Raw genomic sequence first — 22,207 nt, forward strand, 5'->3', positions numbered from 1 at the left:
AAGTAGATTTTTTATAGTAATTAATATATAATTGAATAAGTTAATTATTAGTTAACATTGATAATATTAATAATAATATAATTAACTTTATATATTATAATAATTGTCAAACATGTTTGCCGATTGGTTGCAATACCGTTGGGATCTATTGATAACAACATGGTTTGATAACAATTTGTTTGCAATGGCTTTTTACGGTACATTAGGTATCGTCTACTGTATGTTTTGGACAGTTGGCCTATTCTACCTGTTTGTCGATATAACCGGCCGACCAGGTTTTCTAATAAAATATAAGATCCAAGAGCCGTATACTCCCGTAAGTAGAGTTTACAATTAGTTTTATTTATATTAAAGTATATTATTATTAATAATAATTTATTATTTATTTGTAAACATATTGTGTCAAAATAGATATCGAAATCTGTATTACTAGATTTAATTGGACAGGTATTATTCAATCAGATAGTGGTAATGGTGCCATTGTTTTATTTGTTAGCCCGTGCTCTCGAGTGGCGCCAGATTCCTACCGGACAGTTACCATCACTGGCCCGTATTGTAGCCGATTTTATCGGTTTTGTGGCTGTCAACGAGATTGGCTTTTACTATACGCACCGACTTGTCCACTACGGACCACTCTATCGTTTGATACAGGATCATCGATGGCAGGCACCGGTAGCCATAAGTTCGTTTTACTGTCATCCGATTGAACACGTATTCAGTAATATTATGCCAGTGTTTATGGGTAACTGTGCCACTATCTCTCTCTCATTTTTATTTTAAAAAGGTCCATTTGTGATGAACTCACACATATTAATTCAATGGTTATGGTATGGGACGGCTGTATTTGTCTCACTCACCCATCACTCTGGCTATCATTTTCCGTGTATGATATCATCGGAATATCACGACTATCACCACTTGAAGTATACATTAATTTTAATTTTTTTAGATTCTCTCTCTCTCTCTCTCTAATTAAAAAATATTTAAAACTAAATATTATTACTAATAGATTCAATCAAAACTTCGGTACGATTGGTCTATTGGATTGGATTCACGGCACTAACAATGAGTTTTACAAATCAATTGCCTATAAGAGACACCGGGTTTTCATGAGCTGCCAATCAATCAAACAATTATATCCCGATGAGAGTCAAAATATTAGTAATAATAATAATAATAAAGTTAAAAATAAATAATAAAAATCTTTAATTTTATAAAAATTTTAGCTGCTATGTATTGTTAATTGTTTTATTAACTAAAAATTTACTTTATATTATACTATACTTTATATACTATGTATAAGATTTGAATTTTCACACAAAAAATATATTATGAATTATAATCTCTATATAGTGATTACTGATTTTAAAAAAAATTTTTTTTTTTTAATTAAAATGAGTATCAATTATTAGTTATGTTTATGATTATAAATTTTTTTTCCAGTGAACTACATTACATAAGTATATTTTACTTGAATAAACATTTTTTTTTAAAAAAAATACAATATAACTTAATTCAAGTTAATTCCAAATAAACTATTGTCTGATAAAATTGATTTTACAATATTTTCTTTATAATATAAAGAAGATTTTGTACTGTAATTAATATATAGTAGAATAAGTTAATTATTATTTAACATTAATAATAATTTTTTAATATAAATATAATTAACTTTATTTACTGTATATATATATATATTATAATAATTGTCAAATATGTTTGCCGATTGGTTGCAATACCGTTGGGATCAATTGATAACAACATGGTTTGATAACAATTTGTTTGCAATGACTTTTTACGGTACATTAGCTATAGTCAACTGTATGTATTGGACAGTTGGCCTATTCTATCTGTTTGTCGATATGACCGGCCGACCAGGTTTTCTATTGAAATACAAGATCCAGGAGTCGTATACTCCTGTAAGTAGAGTTTACAATTAGTTTTATTTAGATACAAGTATATTAATAATAAAAATTTATTATTTATTTTTTAAACATAATGTGTCAAAATAGATATCGAAATCTGTATTACTAGATTTGATTGGACAGGTATTATTCAATCAGATACTGGTAATGGTGCCATCACTTTATTTGTTATCCAGTGTTTTCGAGTGGCGCCAGTTTCCCACAGGACAGTTGCCATCACTGGCCCGTATTGTAGCCGATTTTATCGTCTTTGTGTTTGTTATGGAGATATTCCAATACTATACTCATCGACTACTACACTACGGACCACTCTATCGTTTGGTACATAAGCGCCATCATCGATGGCAGACACCGGTAGCCATCAGTTCGCTTTACTGTCATCCGATTGAACTCATGTTCAACAATACTATACCAGTGTTTATGGGTAACTGTGCTCTCTCTCACTCTCTCTTTATTACATGTTACCTATACATGGTGTGCTAGTTCATGTATTATCTATCTGATATTTAGTTTTCTACTAATCAAGATTTTTATTTCATTAAAAAATTTTATTTAAAAAAAATTAGGTCCATTTCTAATGAAATCACATATATTAACTCAATGGTTATGGTATGGGTTTATTATATTTGTAACACTAGCCGATCACTCTGGCTATCATTTTCCGTGTATGATATCAACGGAATATCACTACTATTACCACTTGAAGTATACATTAATTATTTAGTATCTCTCTCTCTCTCTCTCTCTCTCTCTCTCTCTCTCTCTCTCTCTCTCTCTCTCTCTCTCTCTAATTATAAATATTTATATTTTTAAAAACAATATATATATAACTAATAAATAAGTTTCACTCAAAACTTGGGTGCGTTTGGTCTATTGGATTGGATTCACGGCACTGGCAATGAATTTTATAAATCAATGGCCTATAAGAGACACCGGGTTTTCATGAGCTGCCAATCAATCAAACAGTTATATCCCGATGAAAGTCAAACTAATAATACTAATAATAATGTTAAAAATCATTAATTTGATAAAATTATATTTGCTGTGTGTACTCTATGTTTTGTTGATTAACAATTATTACAACTATAATAACAATAAAAAGATTTATGACTAAATCTATACTCTAAATTATAAAAATACAGTATTATTATTATTATTATTATTATCAATAAAGTAATAAACTATTATCTGATTAATCAAATAAAGTATACAATATTAGACTGATTTAATATATATATATACATTTTCCCTATGTTCCCTATGTTCCCTATGTTCCCTATGTTCCCTATGTTCCCTATGTTCCCTATGTTCCCTATGTTCCCTATGTTCCCTATGTTCCCTATGTTCCCTATGTTCCCTATGTTCCCTATGTTCCCTATGTTCCCTATGTTCCCTATGTTCCCTATGTTCCCTATGTTCCCTATGTTCCCTATGTTCCCTATGTTCCCTATGTTCCCTATGTTCCCTATGTTCCCTATGTTCCCTATGTTCCCTATGTTCCCTATGTTTTCCCAGGTATTATTATATTAATTTATAAATCAGTCTAATATTGTACCCTAATTATATCCTAATTATTTTTAGTAGATTTTTGTTAAATTGATAATAGTTTTTATTATATATTACTATTCATATATATAAATAGTTTATATTAAATTATTTTAATATTGTAAATTATATTTAATTAATCAGCTATAGTTTAATGTTAATACATTTTTTTCAGAAAATTTAATTAAATGTTAATCTGGATTTTATTTTATTACTTAAAATTCAATTTATATTTAGATGTTTTTAAAATTATTAACTAAACTTAATAATAATAATAATACTGTATTTTATAATTGATAGTCTAGTTTTAGTCATATTTTTTTTTTTAAATTGTCATAATAGTTATAACTTATAATCAATGTTAATAAACAAAATACAGTATATAACAGCTATACTTATATCAAATTAATGATATTTATCATTATTATTAGTTTGACTTTCATCGGGATATAACTGTTTGATTGTTTGACAACTCATGAAAATCCTATCTCTCTTATAGGCAAATGATTTATAAAACTCATTGTTAGTGCCGTGAATCCAATCCAATAGACCAATTGAACCGAAGTTTTGATTGAATCTATTAGTTATAAAAGTTTTTAAAATAATTTTTATATATAAATATTTATAATTAGAGAGAGAGAGAAAGAGAGAGAGAGAGAGAGATTAAATAATAATAAAAAATAACGTATACTTAAAGTGGTGATAGTCGTGAAATTCTGTTGATATCATACACGGAAAATGATAGTCAGAGTGATCGGCTAATGTTATAAATATAACCAAACCATACCATAACCATTGAGTTAATATATGTGATTGCATCAGAAATGGACCTATTTTAAAAAATATTTTTTTTTAAAATCATGTTTAGTAAAAAACTAAATTAGATAATACAGTACAGTCCCAATTAGGTATAGGCAACTAGCACATAGCGTATAGATAAAATGTAATAGAAAGAGAGAGAGAGCACAGTTACCCATAACCACTGGAATAATATTGCTGAATATGTGTTCAATCGGATGACAGTAAAACGAACTGATGGCTACCGGTGCCTGCCATCGATGATGGCGCTTATGTATCAAACGATACAGTGGTCCGTAGTGTAGAAGTCGATGAGTATAGTATTTAGTCTCTCTCTCTCTCTCTCTAATTATAAAATATTTTTAAAATAAATAAATAATTTTATAACTAATAGATTCAATCAAAACTACGGTTCAATTGGTCTATTGGATTGGATTCACGGCACTAACAATGAGTTTTATAAATCAATTGCCTATAAGAGAGACAGGGTTTTCATGAGTTGCCAAACAATCAAACAGTTATATCCCGATGAAAGTCAAACTAATATACTAACAATACATACTAATAATAATAGTAGTAATACTAAAAATGTTAAAAATCATTAATTTGACAAAAGTATAGTTGCTATGTATTGTATTTTCTTAATTAACAATGATTATAACTATAATGACAATACAAAAATTTATGACTAAAACTATACTTTAAAATACCTAAAAATTATTATTATTATTTACTAGTTATAGTTAATAATTTTAAAAATTAATATTGTTGTTGTTTTTAATTAAATTGATATTTTCTTTTATTATGATTAAGTTGTTTTTAAGCAAAATTAATTAAATTATATATTTGTTTATTGTTTTTCAAAAAAATAAGTTTATTATTCAATATTAATAATAATAATAATAAAAAAATTTTAATCTAATCATAATTTTTATATTAAATTAATAATAATAATTGTAAAACATGTTTGCCGATTGGTTGCGCCAGATTAAGGGAGACTAAGGGGGGGGGGAATGATTGCAAGCCCTATTATATAAAAGATTTGAATTTTTTAATTTTTTAAGATTTGAATTTGAGTTTATGACTACACTTATTTTGTCTGAATTTTTTTTTTCCAGTGAACTATATTAGTTAAGTATATTTTACTTGAATAAACATTTAAAAAATATTACATCAAATAACTTAATTCAAGTTATTACCAAATAAACTATTGTCTAATAAAATGATTTTACAATAATTTTTAAGATATTTTCTTAATAAATATAAAGTAGATTTTGTATAATAATTAATATATAGTCGAATAAGTTAAATAATTATTTAACATTATTAATAATAATAATTTTTGTAATCTAAATATAATTAACTATATTATACTATTAACTATAATTAACTAAAAATATATATTATATTAATTGTCAAACATGTTTGCCGATTGGTTACAATACCGTTGGGATCTATTGATAACTACATGGTTTGGCAACAATTTGTTTGCAATGACTTTTTACGGTACATTAGGTATCATCTACTTTATGTATTGGACAGTTGGCCTATTATATCTGTTTGTCGATATGACCGGCCGACCAGGTTTTCTATTGAAGTTCAAGATCCAGGAGCCGTATACTCGTGTAAGTAGAGTTTACAGTTAGTTTTATTTATATATAAGTATATTATTATTAATAATTTATTATTAATTTTTAAACATATTGTGTCAAATAGATATCGAAATCTGAATGTTTAGATTTGATTGGACAGGTATTATTCAATCAGACAGTGGTAATGATGCCATTATTTTATTTGATAGCCCGTGCTTTCGAGTGGCGCCAGTTTCCTACCGGACAGTTACCATCACTGGCCCGTATTGTAGCCGATTATATTGTCTTTCTAATTGTCGACGAGATTGTCTTTTACTATACCCATCGACTTCTACACTACGGACCACTCTATCGTTTGATACATAAGCGCCATCATCGATGGCAGGCACCGGTAGCCATGAGTTCATTTTACTGTCATCCAATTGAACACATATTCGTCAATATTATGCCAGTGGTTATGGGTAACTGCGGCTCTSTCTCTCTCTCTCTCTCTCTCTCTCTCTCTCTCTCTCTCTCTCTCTCTCTCTCTCTCTCTCTCTCTTTCTATTACATGTTACCTATACGTGGTGTGCTAGTTGGGAGTGTACTGTATTATTTAATTAAGTTTTCTACTAAACATTATTTTTAAAAAAAAATTATTTTAAAAATTAGGTCCATTTCTGATGAATTCACACATATTAACTCAATGGATATGGTTTGGTGCGGTTATATTTGTAACACTAGGCGATCACTCTGGCTATCATTTTCCGTGTATGATATCAACGGAATATCACGACTATCACCACTTAAAGTATACATTAATTTATTAATTATTTAGTCTCTCTCTCTCTCTCTCTCTCTCTTTCTAATTATAAATATTTATTAAAAACATTTATAACTAAAAGATTCAATCAAAACTTTGGTTCAATTGGTCTATTGGATTGGATTCACGGCACTAACAATGAGTTTTACAAATCAATTGCCTATAAGAGAGACAGGGTTTTCATGAGTTGCCAACCAATCAAACAGTTATATCCCGATGAAAGTCAAACTAATAATAATAATAATACTAAAAATTTTAAAAATCATTAATTTGATAAAAGTATGGCTTCTATGTACTGTAGTTTCTTTATTAACAATGATTATAACTATAATTACAATAAAAAAAATTATGATTAAAATTATACTCTAAATTATAAAAATACAGTACAGTTAATAATTTTAAAAATAACAAAATGTAAATTGAATCTTTAAAAACATAAAATCCAGACTAAATTACTAAATTTATAGTAAATTATAAATTACTAAAATAAAAAACTATAATCAATTTAAGCAAAATCTACTAAAAATAATTAGGATATTTATAATTATAATAATAAATAAGATTTGTATTGTTTAATAATTTTTTAAACACAAACAAAAATATTACAATATTATATTTTTTTTTATAAAATTCATTTTTGTTTTTTTGTTTTAAAATAAGTTTTTTTCCTTAAGTAAACTACATTACATAAACAAATTTTACTTAAATAAAAAATTTTTAAAACTTACACTTAATCCTAGTTATTTCATAATAAACTATTGTCTTATAAAATGATTTTACGATATTTTCTTAAAAAATATAAAGTAGATTTTTTAAAGTAATTAATATATAGTTGAACGATTTTTAATATTTATTTTTAATTTTATTATAATTATTATTATTAATATTTTGACTTTCATCGGGATATAACTGTTTGATTGATTGGCAACTCATGAAAACCCTGTCTCTCTTATAGGCAATTGATTTATAAAACTCATTGTTAGTGCCGTGAATCCAATCCAATAGTCCTTGTGAACCAAAATTTTGATTAAATCTGTTAGTAAATGTTTTTAAAATTTTTAAAATAAATATTTATAATTAGAGAGAAAGAGATAAAGAGAGAGAGAGAGAGAGAGAGAGAGAGAGAGAGAGAGAGAGAGAGAGAGAGATAATTAAATAATTAAAATTAATGTATACTTCAAGTGGTGATAGTCGTGATATTCCGATGATATCATACACGGAAAATGATAGCCAGAGTGTATGGTTAGTGATATAAATATAACCAAACCATACCATAACCATTGAGTTAATATATGTGATTGCATCAGAAATGGACCTATTTTAAAGAAATAAAATTTTTTAATAATAAAAAAATGTTTAGTAGAAAACCAAATTAGATAATACACTACCAGCTAACACACAAACATTTAGAAAGAGAGTAAAAAAGAAAGAGAGAGAGAGAGAGCACAGTTACCCATAAACACTGGCATAATATTGCTGAATACGTGTTCAATCGGATGACAGTAAAACGAACTTATGGCTACCGGTGCCTGCCATAGATGATGGCGCTTATGTATCAAACGATAGAGTTGTCCGTAGTGTAGTAGTCGGTGAGTATAGTAAAAGAGAATCTCGTCGACAACCATAGAGACGATAATATCGGCTACAATACGGACCAGTGATGGTAACTGTCCGGTAGGAAACTGGCGCCACTCGAAAGCACGGGCTATCAAATAAAACAATGGCACCATTACTACTGTCTGATTGAATAACACCTGTCCAATCAAATCTAGACATTTAGATTTCGATAACTATTTGACACAATATGTTTAAAAATTAAATAATAAATTATTACTAATAATATACTTTATATAAATAAAACTAATTGTAAACTTACGCGAGTATACGGCTCCTGGATCTTGTAATTCAATAGAAAACCTGGTCGGCCGGTCATATCGACAAACAGATATAATAGGCCAACTGTCCAAAACAAACCGTTGATGATACCTAATGTACCGTAAAAAGTCATTGCAAACAAATTGTTATCAAACCATGTAGTTATCAATAGATCCCAATGGTATTGCAACCAATCGGCAAACATGTTTGACAATTATTATAATATATATATATATATATATATAAAGTTAATTATATTATTATTAATATTATCAATGTTAACTAATTATTAATATTATCAATGTTAACTAATTATTAATATTATCAATGTTAACTAATAATTAACTTATTCAATTATATATTAATTACTATAAAAAATCTACTTTATATTTTTAAAGAAAATATCCTAAAATTATTGTAAAATCATTTTATTAGATAATAGTTAGTAGGAACATTATTATATTTTTTTTTGTTTTAACATAAGTTTTTTTTCTAGTGAATTACATTACATAAGCATATTTTACTTGAATAAACATTTTTTTTAAATACACCAATAATTAATTCAAGACATTTTCAATTAAACTATTGTCTAATAAAATGATTTTACAATAATTTTACGATATTTTACTTTATAGTATAATGTAGATTTTGTATAGTAATTAATACTGTATATAGTTTAATAAGTTAATTATTATTAAATAATATTATTAATAATAGTAATTTTGTCTAAATATCTGTAAATCTAAATATAATTAACTTTAAATATATATTATAATAATTGTCATTTAACATGTTTGCCGATTGGTTACAATACCGTTGGGATCAATTGATAACTATATGTTTTGACAACAATTTGTTTGAATTTTTACGGTACATTAGCTATAATCTACTGTATGTTTTGGACAGTTGGTTTATTCAATCTGTTTGTCGATATGACCGGTCGACCAGGTTTTCTATTGAAATACAAGATCCAGGAGCCGTATACTCCCGTAAATCGAGTTTACAACAGAGTTTTATTTATATTAGATTTTTTAAAACATATATCGTATTATACAATCAGATGCATATTTTACTTAAATAAAGATTTTTTTTTAAAAATATACACATAATTTAATTCAAGTTATTGCCAAATAAACTATTGTCTAAAGCTGCGTTCAAACGGACAAAATCTAAGTAGACTTGACTTAAGTTTTGGTGTTCACACATGTACTTACTTGAGTTACCTTGACTTAACTCAAGTACAGTAGTGACCCCTAAGTAAGTTTACTTCATTAAGCACAGTGTGAACACACGAGACTTATAAACTTAGCCAATCAGTGTTAAGTATAATATGTAAATATTATGACGTTTTAAATGCCTGCTTCGCTGTCTAGCAAAAATATTTTATTTAAATTGTTTAATAAATAAAAATTAATTATTTCTGTATAATTTTTATAATTAACATCAAAATTAATAAAATAATTTCAATAATTTGATTAATTTTTATAAAATTAGATAAACTTAAGTGTAGCAATGTGAACACATGTTACTTGAAACTTGAATTGAGTTCAAGTCAAGTCTACTTGGATAAGCATTAGTGTGAACGCAACTTAATAAAATGATTTTACAATAATTTTACGATATTTTCTTAATAAATATAAAGTAGTTGAATAAGTTAATTATTATTTAACATTATTTATAATATTAATTTTGTAATCTAAATATAATTAACTTTATATATATATATTTATATATATATATATATATATACTGTATATATATTGTAATTGTCAAACAATAAAAATCATTAATTTTATAATAGTTAGGGTTAGATCAGATTCCCTCCCTCGTCTTATTTTCCATAAGTTCCTTATATTCCCTGTTCCCTGGGAATTCCCTGGGAAGACATTTCCTTGTGGTACCACCTATCGTACCCTAACTCACTTTACATAATGTTTAATTAAAAACACGTTTGTATAGTAAATGTCTACAAAATGTATTTAATGTTTTTACTAAATATTTAATAATATTTGAATCATATTTTGATTGAGTTATTACTAACATACTGGTCCCAATTGAAGCACATAGTCATTGAGATTAGGTACTTTTTAATGTATGACAAATTATATATTCCCTTTCTAACGATCAAGGGAGGGAATATAATATATTTTCCATATTTTCCGGGAAAATTGGAGGGATTTTATTTGGGAACTTCCCTCCCTGGGAATCTCAATCTAACCCTAATAATAGTATAGCTGTTATGTACTGTATATTGTTTTATTAACTATCAATATTTAATAACTGTAATGATATAACAGAAAAAAATATAATGACAAACTGTACAATTAGGGAACAAAGAGAACTTAGTGAACATTGGGAACATTAGGAACATTAGGAACATTAGGAACATTGGGAACATTGGGAACATATGGAAAATAGGGAACATAGGGAACATAAGATCATGAAAGGGAATCATTGCAATCCCTATTATAAATTATATATAAGATTTGAATTTTTAAAATGTTTTCTTAATACAAAAAAAAATATTATGCATTAAATTTTGTATAATCATTACTGTGTAAAATAAGTGTCAAGTTTTTTTCCCAGTGCATTACATAAGCATATTTTACTTAAATCAAGTTATCTACTGTAACTACTAAAACTATTGTCTAATTTTACGATATTTTCTTAATAAATATAAAGTAGATTTTTTTTTATAATAATTAATATATAGTTGAATAAGTTAGTTATTATTTAACATTACTAATATTATTAATAATATAATTTTGTAATCTAAATATAATTAACTTATATATATATATATATATATATATATATATATATATATTATAATAATTGTCAAAACATGTTTACCGATTGGTTGCAATACCGTTGGAATCAATTGATAACAACATGGTTTGATAACAATTTGTTTGCAATGAGTTTTTACGGTACATTAGCTGTCATATACAGTATGTTTTGGACAGTTGGACTATTCTATCTGTTTGTCGATATGACCGGTCGACCAGGTTTTCTAATGAAATACAAGATCCAGGAGCCGTATACTCCTGTAATTAGAGTTTACAGATAGTTTTATTTATATTAGAATATATTATTATTATTAATCATAATTTATTTTATTTTTTAAAACATATAACGTATTATACAATCAGATGACGAAATCTCAATTACTAGATTTGATTGGACAGGTATTATTCAATCAGATAGTGGTAATGGTGCCATTGTTTTATTTGATGGCCCATGCTTCCGAGTGGCGCCAGTTTCCTACCGGACAGTTACCATCACTGGCCCGTATTGTAGCCGATTTTATCGTCTTTATTGTTGTCGACGAGATTGTCTTTTACTATACTCACCGAATTGTACACTACGGACCACTCTATCGATTGATACATAAGCGCCATCATCTATGGCAGGCACCGGTAGCCATTAGTTCGTTTTATTGTCATCCGGTTGAGCATGTGATCTGTAATATTATGCCAGTATTTATAGGTAACTGTGCTCTGTACTCTCTCTCTCTCTCTCTCTCTCTCTCTCTCTCTCTCTCTCTCTCTCTCTCTCTCTCTCTCGTAGTGTGCTAGCTCATGTATTGTATTATCTAATTTAGTTTTCTACTAAACATAATTTTTTTTAATTAAAAAATTTTATTTACAAAAAAGGCATATTTCTGATGCAATCACATATATTAACTCAATGGTTATGGTATGGTTTGGTTATATTTATATCACTAACCATACACTCTGGCTATCATTTTCCGTGTATGATATCAACGGAATATCACGACTATCACCACTTGAAGTATACATTAATTTATTAATTATTTAGTCTCTCTCTCTCTCTCTCTAATTATAAATATTTATTAACAAATATTTATAACAAATAGATTCAATCAAAATTTCGGTTCAATTGGTCTATTGGATTGGATTCACGGCACTAACAATGAGTTTAACAAATCAATTGCCTATAAGAGAGACAGGGTTTTCATGAGTTGCCAATCAATCAAACAGTTATATCCCGATGAAAGTCAAACAAATAATAATAATAATACTAAAAATGTTAAAAATCATTAATTTGATAAAAAATACAGTATTATTATTATTACAATAAGTATAGTAAATAATTTATAAAAACAACTAAATGTAAATTGAGTTTTTAAAAACAAATAAAATCCATATTAACTTATAATTAAATTTTCTGAAAAAATATAAACTAATAACTGATTAATTAAATATTTATATTAAACATTACGTACAATATTAGACTGATTTATAAATTAATATAATAATACCTGGGAAAACATAGGGAACATAGGGAACATAGGGAACATAGGGAACATAGGGTACATAGGGAACATAGGGAACATAGGGAACATAGGGAACATAGGGAACATAGGGAACATAGGGAACATAGGGAACATAGGGAACATAGGGAACATAGGGAACATAGGGAACATAGGGAACATAGGGAACATAGGGAACATAGGGAACATAGGGAACATAGGGAACATAGGGAACATAGGGAACATAGGGAACATAGGGAACATAGGGAACATAGGGAACATAGGGAACATAGGGAACATAGGGAACATAGGGAACATAGGGAACATAGGGAACATAGGGAACATAGAGAATGAGTATCAATTATTAGTTAAGTTTATGATTCACTATGCATTTTGTTTGTTTTAAAATAAGTTTTTTTCCAGTGAACTACATTACATAAGCATATTTTACTTGAATAAACATTTTTTTTAAAGATACACCATTAACTTAACTCAAATTATTTTCAAAATAAAAACTATTGTCTAATAAAATGATTTTACAATAATTATACGATATTTTCTTAATAAATATAAAGTAGATTTTGTATAGTAATTAATATAATTGAATAAGTTAAATAATTATTTAACATTATTAATAATAATAATTTTTGTGATCTAAATATAATTAACTTTATATATATATATTTATAATAATTGTCAAACATGTTTGCCGATTGGTTGCAATACCATTGGGATCAATTGATAACAACATGGTTTGATAACAATTTGTTTGCAATGAATTTTTACGGTACATTAGGTATCATTTACGGTATGTTTTGGACAGTTGGCCTATTCTATCTGTTTGCCGATATAACCGGCCGACCAGGTTTTCTATTGAAGTACAAGATCCAGGAGCCATATACTCCCGTAAGTAGAGTTTACAATTAGTTTTATTTATATTAGATTATATTATTATTATTATTATTATTAATTTATTTTATTTTTTAAACATATATCGTATTATACAATCAGATGTCGAAATCTGAATTTCTAGATTTGATTGGACAGGTATTATTCAATCAGATTGTGGTAATGGTGCCATTGTTTTATTTGATAGCCCGTGCTTTCGAGTGGCGCCAGTTTCCTACCGGACAGTTACCATCACTGGCCCGTATTGTAGGCGATTATATTGTCTTTCTGGTTGTCAACGAGATTGGCTTTTACTATACTCATCGACTCCTACACTACGGACCACTGTATCGTTTGATACATAAGCGCCATCATCGATGGCAGGCACCGGTAGCCATCAGTGCTTTTTACTGTAATCCGATTGAACACGTATTCAGCAATACTATTCCAGTTGTTATGGGTAACTGTGCTCTCTCTCTCTCTTTATTACATTTTATCTATATGCTGTGTGCTAGTTGCCTATACCTAATTGGGACTGTACTGTATTATCTAATTGTTTTTTTACAAAAGATGATTTTTTAAAAAAAAATATTTTTTAAAATAGGTCCATTTCTGATGAATTCACATATATTAACTCAATGGTTATGGTATGGTTTGGTTATATTTATAACATTAGCCGATCACTCTGACTATCATTTTCCGTGTATGATATCAACAGAATTTCACGACTATCACCACTTTAAGTATACGTTAATTTTTTTATTATTTAGTCTCTCTCTCTCTCTCTCTCTCTCTCTAAATATAAATATTTATATATAAAATTATTTTAAAAACTAATAGATTCAATCAAAACTTTGGTTCAATTGGTCTATTGGATTGGATTCATGGCACTAACAATGAGTTTTATAAATCAATTGCCTATAAGAGAGACAGGTTTTTCATGAGTTGCCAACCAATCAAACAGTTATATCCCGATGAGAGACAAACTAATAATAATACTAATAATATTAAAAATCATTAATTTGATAAAAGTATAAGTTATATGTACTGTATTTTGTTTATTATCAATGACTATAAGTTATAACTATAATGTCAATATAAAAAATTATGACTAAACATATACTCTAAATTATAAAAATACAGTATTATTATTATTATTAAGTATAGTTAATAATTTTAAAAACAACTAAATGTAAATTGAATTTTAAAAAATAAAATAAAATCCAGATTAACTTTTAATTTAATTTTCTGAAAAAAAAGTTTAAACTATAGCTGATTAATTAAATATAATTTACAATATTAAAATTATTTATTATAAACTATATATTACCGTGTATTACATCTAATTTATAAATATTTATATATATATTTCTATAACTAATATTAGATTCAATCAAAACTTCGGTTCACTCGGTCTAATGGATTGGATTCACGGCACTTACAATGAGTTTAACAAATCAATTGCCTATAAGGAGAGACACCGGGTTTTCATGATTTGCCAACCAATCAAACAGTTATATCCCGATGAAAGTCAAACTAATAATAATAATAATAATAATAATACTAAAAATGTTTAAAATCATTAATTTGATAAAAGTATAGTCTCTATGTACTGTATTTTGTTTATTAACAATGATTATAACTATAATGACAATAAAAAAATTTATAACTAAAACTATAGTTAATTATTAAGTGACTTCAATAAAGTACCTAGTTCACATAGTATAATCCTGACAAATAATAAATAAAACCTAACATTATTATATATAAATACAGTTATTTTGTTTATATAAAATTGAATTTTTTTTAGAATTAGTATAAAATTATTAGTTATGTTTAAATCATTAAACATTTTTTATTTTTGTTGAAAAATATGTATATATAAAAATTAAATCTTATAAATTTCATATCATTTATTCATTGGTACTAAGTTTTAGTAAAACTAACAGTGAAAACATGATATTAGTAAAAACTGTGCTAAAAATTATAAATAATTTAATATTAGGTTTATTTTGTTAATAAGGATTAGTATATATATATAATATTATATATATATACAGTATTTAAATAAACATTATTGTATAGTTAATACAATATAAAATTAATAATAAAAGTAAATAAATAAATATTGAAAACATTTATCACTAAAATTTTCTTTTATCATATAAATTATAATAGTTTATAAATTAACAAAAAAAAACACAGATTATATTATAAACTATTTATTAGATTTCTATATTCAATAAGTTATTGACAATAACAATAAACAATTTTTACTGTAAAACACTGTATAATAAATATTAGTAAAATTTATTTAACTAAAATAATTTTTTGATGTGAATTATACTAATAATATATAATTTATATATAATTTGTAAAATTATTTACAATTTTTTTTAAATATTTTTTTCTTGTTATTGAATATATTCTCTAAATTTATATATATATATTCAAATGACCGGTCAATTAAACGACATGACCAGTAGTAGGTCATCATTTGACCGGTTTGGCGATGATTTGGTACAACTATTGCTCAGTTATCTGCCAGAGTTTGACGACCGCTATCTGTACGAGTGTGTGTCCCGACAGTGGCAACGGGTTGGCTACCGTAGACCGGCTATCCTGGACTACATACGGGACATACGTTTCGATAACTATGAAAACATCGGGAAATGTATACGAAAACAAAAACATTTCGGTTATCTAGCCGTCAACTATATGACCGACCAGATTGTCGCCGATTTGGTTGATAGTTGTCAACAAATTTCTAGTTTTCTACCAAACAGTTTACATCACTATTGTTTGTCCGATAAACTTGTCCATAGATTTTACGAAAAATTTGGCCAACAGTTACAGCACTTGGATTTGCGTAACTTATTATTAGTTAGTCTCGATGTCCAAAATTTGGTCGCAAACTATTGTCCAGATTTACCGTCGCTGACTATATCATCGGCGGAAATGTTACAATTCACTGAACTATCGTTGAATACAACAATTACCGAAACAACCGGTGGACATACAAGAGCTCAGTCGACATTGTTTAGGAAACTTAAAAAATTGAAACTCATTTACAACGACAGCACCGGTAGCTTTAGTGAACAGTTTGCCGAAAACTATTGCCAACGATTGCGTGTACTGTACATACAAGTTGGCTATGGTGTCGGTGACGACGGCAAACACGATCTGTTGCTGACAATCGGCTCATTGGTGGCCAACAACAAACTGCCCGTTCTGGTAGGTTTCGGTTACGATAGCTATGCCAACGACAACTACTGTCCCGACTATTGTCAGGCCATTGAATTGATGACAACCGGCAACAACAACACCAATAACAGTAACACTACTACCTGTGCTGCCGTTAGACTCAAACAACTATTACTTTATGGATCGCACGAGTCGTGTACTAAATTAGTCAATCTGATGGCTATTATTACTAAACGTTTGCCACAATTACTTGAACTGGTAGTACAGGTTCGCCAAATCAAACAATACGATCATTGGCTACTCGTCGACGACCGCAAGCCTAACAGCAAAAGCGGCCGTAATCTGTGGCCACTGTTTCGCCGATTACGGCTACTGAAACGTTTGACACTATGCATTGAAAACGATAGCCACTGGTGTCCGACCAGTGACCAGTGTCGCCAATATTGTCAAAATCGTATCCATATTAGCGGTTTTCTGGGTTTCTGTCTCTACCATAGTCTACCCAAACGTATTGAATACCTGTCCATTCGTACGCCACTATGCGATAGGCTATTGGCGGCCGTCTTGACATTGAAATCCTTAAAATATCTATATATTAACGATTGTGGCGGCAGTTTTGGCGGTCAATACGATTGTAAACTGATTGATAAATTGTACATAAATTGTAAATTATTAAAATCAGTCAAAATTGATGCCGATTTTAATCATAATTTGCCCATGCACAAAATTGTATTTAATAATTAAACAATAGTGTTTATTATTTTTAGTTTTTAGTAGTAATATTTTAATGATCTAGATAGATTTAGAATTAATTTTTTTTTTTATAACCATAACAATTATCTTAAATATTTTTTTGGCTTTTTTTAGATACTGTAGAATTTAATTTTAATTTTTTTTAATAAATTATATTTTAAATCGTGTTTTATTAAATTTTTTTTTCTATATATTGTTGTTGTTTGTCAATTAAATAAAAATATTAATTTTATCAAGTACTAATAGTTAATGTTATTTCTAAAATTAATATAAATTTATAATATACAAATACATTAACACAATTTTCATAATATTTTTCATTAGTAATATTTTAATGATTTTCCACAATATTTAAATAATTTAATTTTTATTTAATATTATTATTGTAATTTAATCTAAATTATTTTCAAATTTAATTTTTTTAATAAAGATTTTAAAATAGTTGTAAATTATATTTTAGATATTAACTAAAATTTTAGTTTCTTTATTAATATTTTTATTTTAACAAAAATATTTTTTTTCTAAACACTTATAAATTACTTATAAAAATTATTCAATAATTTAATTTAAAAAATATTTTTTTTAATCACTTAAGTGTCTGAAATTATATTTTATATTATATATAAATTAATGTAATAAACTTTTTATACAATTATTTTATTATCAATTATCTTTGATATTTAAAAGATAACAGTTTTATTTTTTTAAATTTTTGTACTTAATATTTATTTTAGTGTTTTATAATAAATAAAATTTTCAATTTTATATAATGAATAATTTAATTTTATTAATTTTTTATTTATATTTGCCCATTTTTAATTTAGTTAGCCTAATAAATATTAATACATGTAATATTTTTATTGTTATTTATTTTTATTAAAACCATTTAATCAATATAATATAAAATAATTTTAGTTATATATATATATATATATATATATATATATATGTTTTATGCGAGAATTACTATTAAAATTTATATATATATATATATATATATATATATATATATATATATATTATATATAAATATATATTTTTATATATATTATTTAGTAATCACCCATAAGTGTTATAATTAGCAAAAAGTATAGAAAACACTGTATTAATAGTTGCGAATAAAATTGAAAGTCCATTAAAACAATGTCCAACAGGTGTATACCTAACGGCAGGTGCGATGAATAGCGTTCAATATATGTAGAAAGTTTGTAGGCCTGTCCTCTACTATAAATAATACTATTACCACCACCACCGCCACCAGCACTACTATCGCCAGTTACTATACTAATATTATTTTGTCGACTAATAATTATTTTAATATTTATGGCCACAAACAATGAGTTTAGCTGTTTATATAAACTGTTTGCCTATAAAATTGTAATAAACATTATCCAAACAAAAAAAATAAAATAAATATTATTATGTAATTTAATAAAATTTTAATGTTATTAGATCTTATTATTTTTTTTAACCTAAATATAATATTTATATTATTAAATATGTTAAAATTAAAAAAAATTGGTTATCTATAACAAAAAAACATATACATTGTGTTTAATTAGTTATAATATAATATATTAATTTCTATCAATCAAATAACTAAACAAAATAAAATCATAAAAACTAATTTACTTTATACTAATATTTATAAATTATTTATAATTTACGGCAATATTAACAACAAACCTAAAACAAAAATACTTACACTTTTATGTAGAGAAGCGGCAAAAACAATGATCTGTGACATCAATACAAATATATTGATATTGAGAAACAGGGAGAAGACTAATACACTGGTATTCATATCCAAAAATATGAATACATAGGACTCGAACAGTAGTTGTGGGACAAAGGACAGCATAAATAGTAGACAATATTTGGACCAATAATGGTTATACTGGCGAACATCACTGTCCACTGAGTCCAGTGATCGTAACAATCGATTCAGTTTAGTACCGGTGATGCCAGTGCTGGTGTAGGTGGTGGTGGTGGTAGTGTTGCCTAGTCTACTAGATGTCCACTTATAGTGCATGATAAGTGTATCGATTTGACGATTGATAGCCGCGTACCGGAGCCGCAAATAGTAGCATACAGTTTCCAGACAGCCGGGCAGTATGGCTGTTACCGATGATATATAGAAAGCCCATAAACCTTCGTACAGTGTCCATGGCAGGGCCATATAGACTAGCTGTAGCCAGTGATCCCGGTGCAAGGTATAGGTAACAAATACGCTGATCATGAACGGTATGACCCGTGAATAGATGGATAGGTTGGCATTTTTATACGAAACAAACGCTTTGCGCTTGAATTTTGTCAACAATTCCGGGTCATTGTTCAGTGCCAACTGGTTATCGGGTATCAGACCGTTTAGGTAGCGAAACGGTAGCATCCAGTGTCGATCATCGCTAGTGGCCAAACTGTTCAATGTGGCCACCAATGGTGTAAATACCACGGCCATCAAAAAGACTACCTGATGGGATATATAGGGCTTTCCCCACCATATTTTGAAGTCCCCGATAGCCGGATGATAGGGCGAGTCGGGCTCAAGTAGACACTGGCCAACCGTACGGATCAGATTTGAGTAGAGAAATATGATGACCAGTGTATGATTGGTTAGTAATAGGTATTTCAATTTATTATTATTATTATTACCGTTTAATGGTTGGTCAGTAGTATTAATACCGACAAACAGTGTACTAAATGTTAGGATTTTATCAAAATTGATAATTTCTTTGGGATCTATATATCTATTATATCTATTATTGTTTTTATACATTATTTAGTATTATTATTATTATAATAAATAATTTGTTATTAATAAATATAGTATATTAATATCAATATTGAGATAACACTGTATAATATAATTTGATTTAATGTCAATTTTTAGTAAATAAATAAAATTTTATAACTGTATAATAAAGTTAATTTGTATTTATTTCTATAATAATAAAATATAATTATATAATTATCATAAACATTTTATTTATTGAAATGATTTTTAAAAAAAAATATTATATTATCTAATTATATTTTACATTAAATTTATATAAACATTGCTTATAATTATAATTATAGTATATATATATATATATATATATATACAGTATATACTGTATATAAAAATTGTAAATATATTTTTGTCACACAATGTTTACAATATTTTGCGAAAAAATTAAACATTTTATTTACTATTAATATATATATTTATATATATATATATATATATTATCTATTTATAAAAAAATCAGTATAAACACTGTTGTTTGATAATAAAAATAAATAAATTGTTAATTATTATTATCATCATTAAAATAATTGCACCTTAAGTCTAATTTAAATATAATAGTATAAAATGAATTAGGATTTTAGTATAATTAATATTTATATATATATATAATAAATTATAAATTGTATAAAAACTTAATTTATAATTACAATAAAAAAATATTTTTTAAAAATACAAATAAATATCATAATTAGCTAAGTTTTTATGGGTTCATTTACTGTATTTTTAAAATTTATTATATCTATATATTTATGTTAAAATATTTTAATAAAATAACAATATTGTTATTGTTTTTTTATTATATAATTATTTATTAACTATTTAATTAATTATTAACTTCTATAAAACTAGATTTATTTTTTTTTAGTAATTATTATTTTTTTTTTGTTTATTGTAAAATATTGTTTTGATTTCAGCAATATTTATTAGGAAATAATAATAATAATAATAATAATAATAATAATAATAATAATAATAATAATAATAATAATAATAATAATAATAATAATAATAATAATAATAATAATAATAATAATAATAATAATAATAATAATAATAATAATAATAATAATAATAATAATAATAATAATAATAATAATTTTACAATATTGTAGAATCATACAGTATATCATAGTTATAACAAAAATAATAAATTTTTTTATATAAAACACTACTGTTAATTTTCATAGTTACTTAAATGACTTAACTAATTATTTTAAAAATAACAAAAAATACATTAAAATTATTTTAAAATAATAATTTATTTTGAAAAAAAAACTAAATTACTATAAAAATTATATAGTAATTAATATAATTGTTTGATTGAAGTTAAATTATGCAAATAAACTGCTATTTGTTTGCTATTTTTTGGTCAATGCTATCTTTTATATAGGGATTTTAAAAGACAATTGATTTATTACCCATAAAATAGTTGGCAGTTATTTGAAAAATTAAAAAAAAAACATATATAAAGTCAATATTTTCTAAAAAAAAGTCTATTTAATAATTTAATAATTATTAATTATTTAAATTAAAATGTTTCTAAATATACTAATTATTAGCAAATATAAGGTACTTTATATTACAAAATTTATTAGACATTATTTTTACTAATATTATAAAATAAATTTATTTATTAAACTGTAATTAAATATTTGTAATTATATCATATATTGTTTTTGTTTGTTTGTTTGTTAATAATATTGCTAAATATTAATTATCTTACAATTATTATTATTATTATTATATTATAATTATGAA

The 22,207-nt window shown here is 25.9% G+C and overlaps 5 protein-coding genes across 7 annotated transcripts; 4 read left to right on the forward strand and 1 right to left on the reverse strand.

Annotated features, from left to right (window-relative positions):
* The first annotated feature begins 112 nt into the window (after nucleotides 1–112).
* LOC128957238 (fatty acid hydroxylase domain-containing protein 2-like) lies at nucleotides 113–3,931 on the forward strand. Its single transcript, XM_054302975.1, has 9 exons — nucleotides 113–316; nucleotides 412–742; nucleotides 785–923; nucleotides 1,010–1,161; nucleotides 1,810–1,919; nucleotides 2,013–2,349; nucleotides 2,492–2,630; nucleotides 2,768–2,861; nucleotides 3,902–3,931. The coding sequence occupies exons 1-9, from the start codon at nucleotides 113–115 to the stop codon at nucleotides 3,929–3,931; spliced, it is 1,536 nt and encodes a 511-aa protein (XP_054158950.1).
* Nucleotides 3,932–5,342: 1,411 nt separating this feature from the next.
* LOC128955911 (fatty acid hydroxylase domain-containing protein 2-like) lies at nucleotides 5,343–6,941 on the forward strand. 2 transcript variants are annotated; one of them, XM_054301600.1, is made up of 5 exons: nucleotides 5,343–5,398; nucleotides 5,784–5,893; nucleotides 5,985–6,321; nucleotides 6,512–6,650; nucleotides 6,745–6,941. In XM_054301600.1, the coding sequence occupies exons 2-5, from the start codon at nucleotides 5,798–5,800 to the stop codon at nucleotides 6,929–6,931; spliced, it is 759 nt and encodes a 252-aa protein (XP_054157575.1). In that variant the 5' UTR covers nucleotides 5,343–5,398; nucleotides 5,784–5,797; the 3' UTR covers nucleotides 6,932–6,941. The 2 variants fall into 2 exon arrangements, with proteins under 2 accessions (XP_054157575.1, XP_054157568.1); XM_054301593.1 differs by lacking the exon at nucleotides 5,343–5,398 and having other exon boundaries at nucleotides 5,719–5,893.
* Nucleotides 6,942–7,407: 466 nt separating this feature from the next.
* On the reverse strand, nucleotides 7,408–8,742 carry LOC128957248 (fatty acid hydroxylase domain-containing protein 2-like). Its single transcript, XM_054302986.1, has 5 exons — nucleotides 8,539–8,742; nucleotides 8,116–8,452; nucleotides 7,839–7,977; nucleotides 7,556–7,695; nucleotides 7,408–7,424 (listed from the first exon to the last, which is right to left on the reverse strand). The coding sequence occupies exons 1-5, from the start codon at nucleotides 8,740–8,742 to the stop codon at nucleotides 7,408–7,410; spliced, it is 837 nt and encodes a 278-aa protein (XP_054158961.1).
* A 2,640-nt stretch (nucleotides 8,743–11,382) lies between these two features.
* Nucleotides 11,383–12,799, forward strand: LOC128957258 (fatty acid hydroxylase domain-containing protein 2-like). The gene is made up of 5 exons (XM_054302995.1): nucleotides 11,383–11,586; nucleotides 11,690–12,026; nucleotides 12,194–12,332; nucleotides 12,418–12,557; nucleotides 12,795–12,799. Exons 1-5 carry the CDS (start codon nucleotides 11,383–11,385, stop codon nucleotides 12,797–12,799), a joined length of 825 nt encoding a protein of 274 aa, XP_054158970.1.
* Nucleotides 12,800–13,508: 709 nt separating this feature from the next.
* On the forward strand, nucleotides 13,509–14,753 carry LOC128955869 (fatty acid hydroxylase domain-containing protein 2-like). Of its 2 annotated transcripts, none has more exons than XM_054301559.1 (4): nucleotides 13,509–13,719; nucleotides 13,825–14,113; nucleotides 14,306–14,444; nucleotides 14,542–14,753. In XM_054301559.1, exons 1-4 carry the CDS (start codon nucleotides 13,516–13,518, stop codon nucleotides 14,720–14,722), a joined length of 813 nt encoding a protein of 270 aa, XP_054157534.1. In that variant the 5' UTR covers nucleotides 13,509–13,515; the 3' UTR covers nucleotides 14,723–14,753. The 2 variants fall into 2 exon arrangements, with proteins under 2 accessions (XP_054157534.1, XP_054157526.1); XM_054301551.1 differs by having other exon boundaries at nucleotides 13,825–14,161; nucleotides 14,542–14,752.
* Nucleotides 14,754–22,207: the final 7,454 nt, after the last annotated feature.

Source organism: Oppia nitens, unplaced genomic scaffold (assembly GCF_028296485.1).
Source record: "Oppia nitens isolate AA-2021 unplaced genomic scaffold, nextdenovo-longstitch-racon4-pilon3 scaffold12_pilon_pilon_pilon, whole genome shotgun sequence".
Classification (NCBI taxonomy): domain Eukaryota; kingdom Metazoa; phylum Arthropoda; class Arachnida; order Sarcoptiformes; family Oppiidae; genus Oppia; species Oppia nitens.

Bases quoted from the DNA above. Each gene is read 5' to 3' on its own strand.
- LOC128955869 (XM_054301551.1), top strand. From the start codon at position 13,516: ATGTTTGCCGATTGGTTGCAATACCATTGGGATCAATTGATAACAACA. The intron at 13,720-13,824 runs GTAAGTAGAGTT...TTATACAATCAG, and splicing joins TCCAGGAGCCATATACTCCC to ATGTCGAAATCTGAATTTCT. The intron at 14,162-14,305 runs GTAACTGTGCTC...TTTTTAAAATAG, and splicing joins TACTATTCCAGTTGTTATGG to GTCCATTTCTGATGAATTCA.
- LOC128955911 (XM_054301593.1), top strand. From the start codon at position 5,762: ATGACTTTTTACGGTACATTAGGTATCATCTACTTTATGTATTGGACA. The intron at 5,894-5,984 runs GTAAGTAGAGTT...TGTGTCAAATAG, and splicing joins TCCAGGAGCCGTATACTCGT to ATATCGAAATCTGAATGTTT. The intron at 6,322-6,511 runs GTAACTGCGGCT...TTTAAAAATTAG, and splicing joins TATTATGCCAGTGGTTATGG to GTCCATTTCTGATGAATTCA.
- LOC128957258 (XM_054302995.1), top strand. From the start codon at position 11,383: ATGTTTACCGATTGGTTGCAATACCGTTGGAATCAATTGATAACAACA. The intron at 11,587-11,689 runs GTAATTAGAGTT...TTATACAATCAG, and splicing joins TCCAGGAGCCGTATACTCCT to ATGACGAAATCTCAATTACT. The intron at 12,027-12,193 runs GTAACTGTGCTC...TTTACAAAAAAG, and splicing joins TATTATGCCAGTATTTATAG to GCATATTTCTGATGCAATCA.
- LOC128957248 (XM_054302986.1), bottom strand. From the start codon at position 8,742: ATGTTTGCCGATTGGTTGCAATACCATTGGGATCTATTGATAACTACA. The intron at 7,978-8,115 runs GTAACTGTGCTC...TCTTTAAAATAG, and splicing joins TATTATGCCAGTGTTTATGG to GTCCATTTCTGATGCAATCA. The intron at 7,696-7,838 runs GTATACATTAAT...ATTTACTAACAG, and splicing joins CACGACTATCACCACTTGAA to ATTTAATCAAAATTTTGGTT.
- LOC128957238 (XM_054302975.1), top strand. From the start codon at position 113: ATGTTTGCCGATTGGTTGCAATACCGTTGGGATCTATTGATAACAACA. The intron at 317-411 runs GTAAGTAGAGTT...GTGTCAAAATAG, and splicing joins TCCAAGAGCCGTATACTCCC to ATATCGAAATCTGTATTACT. The intron at 1,162-1,809 runs GTAATAATAATA...ACGGTACATTAG, and splicing joins CGATGAGAGTCAAAATATTA to CTATAGTCAACTGTATGTAT.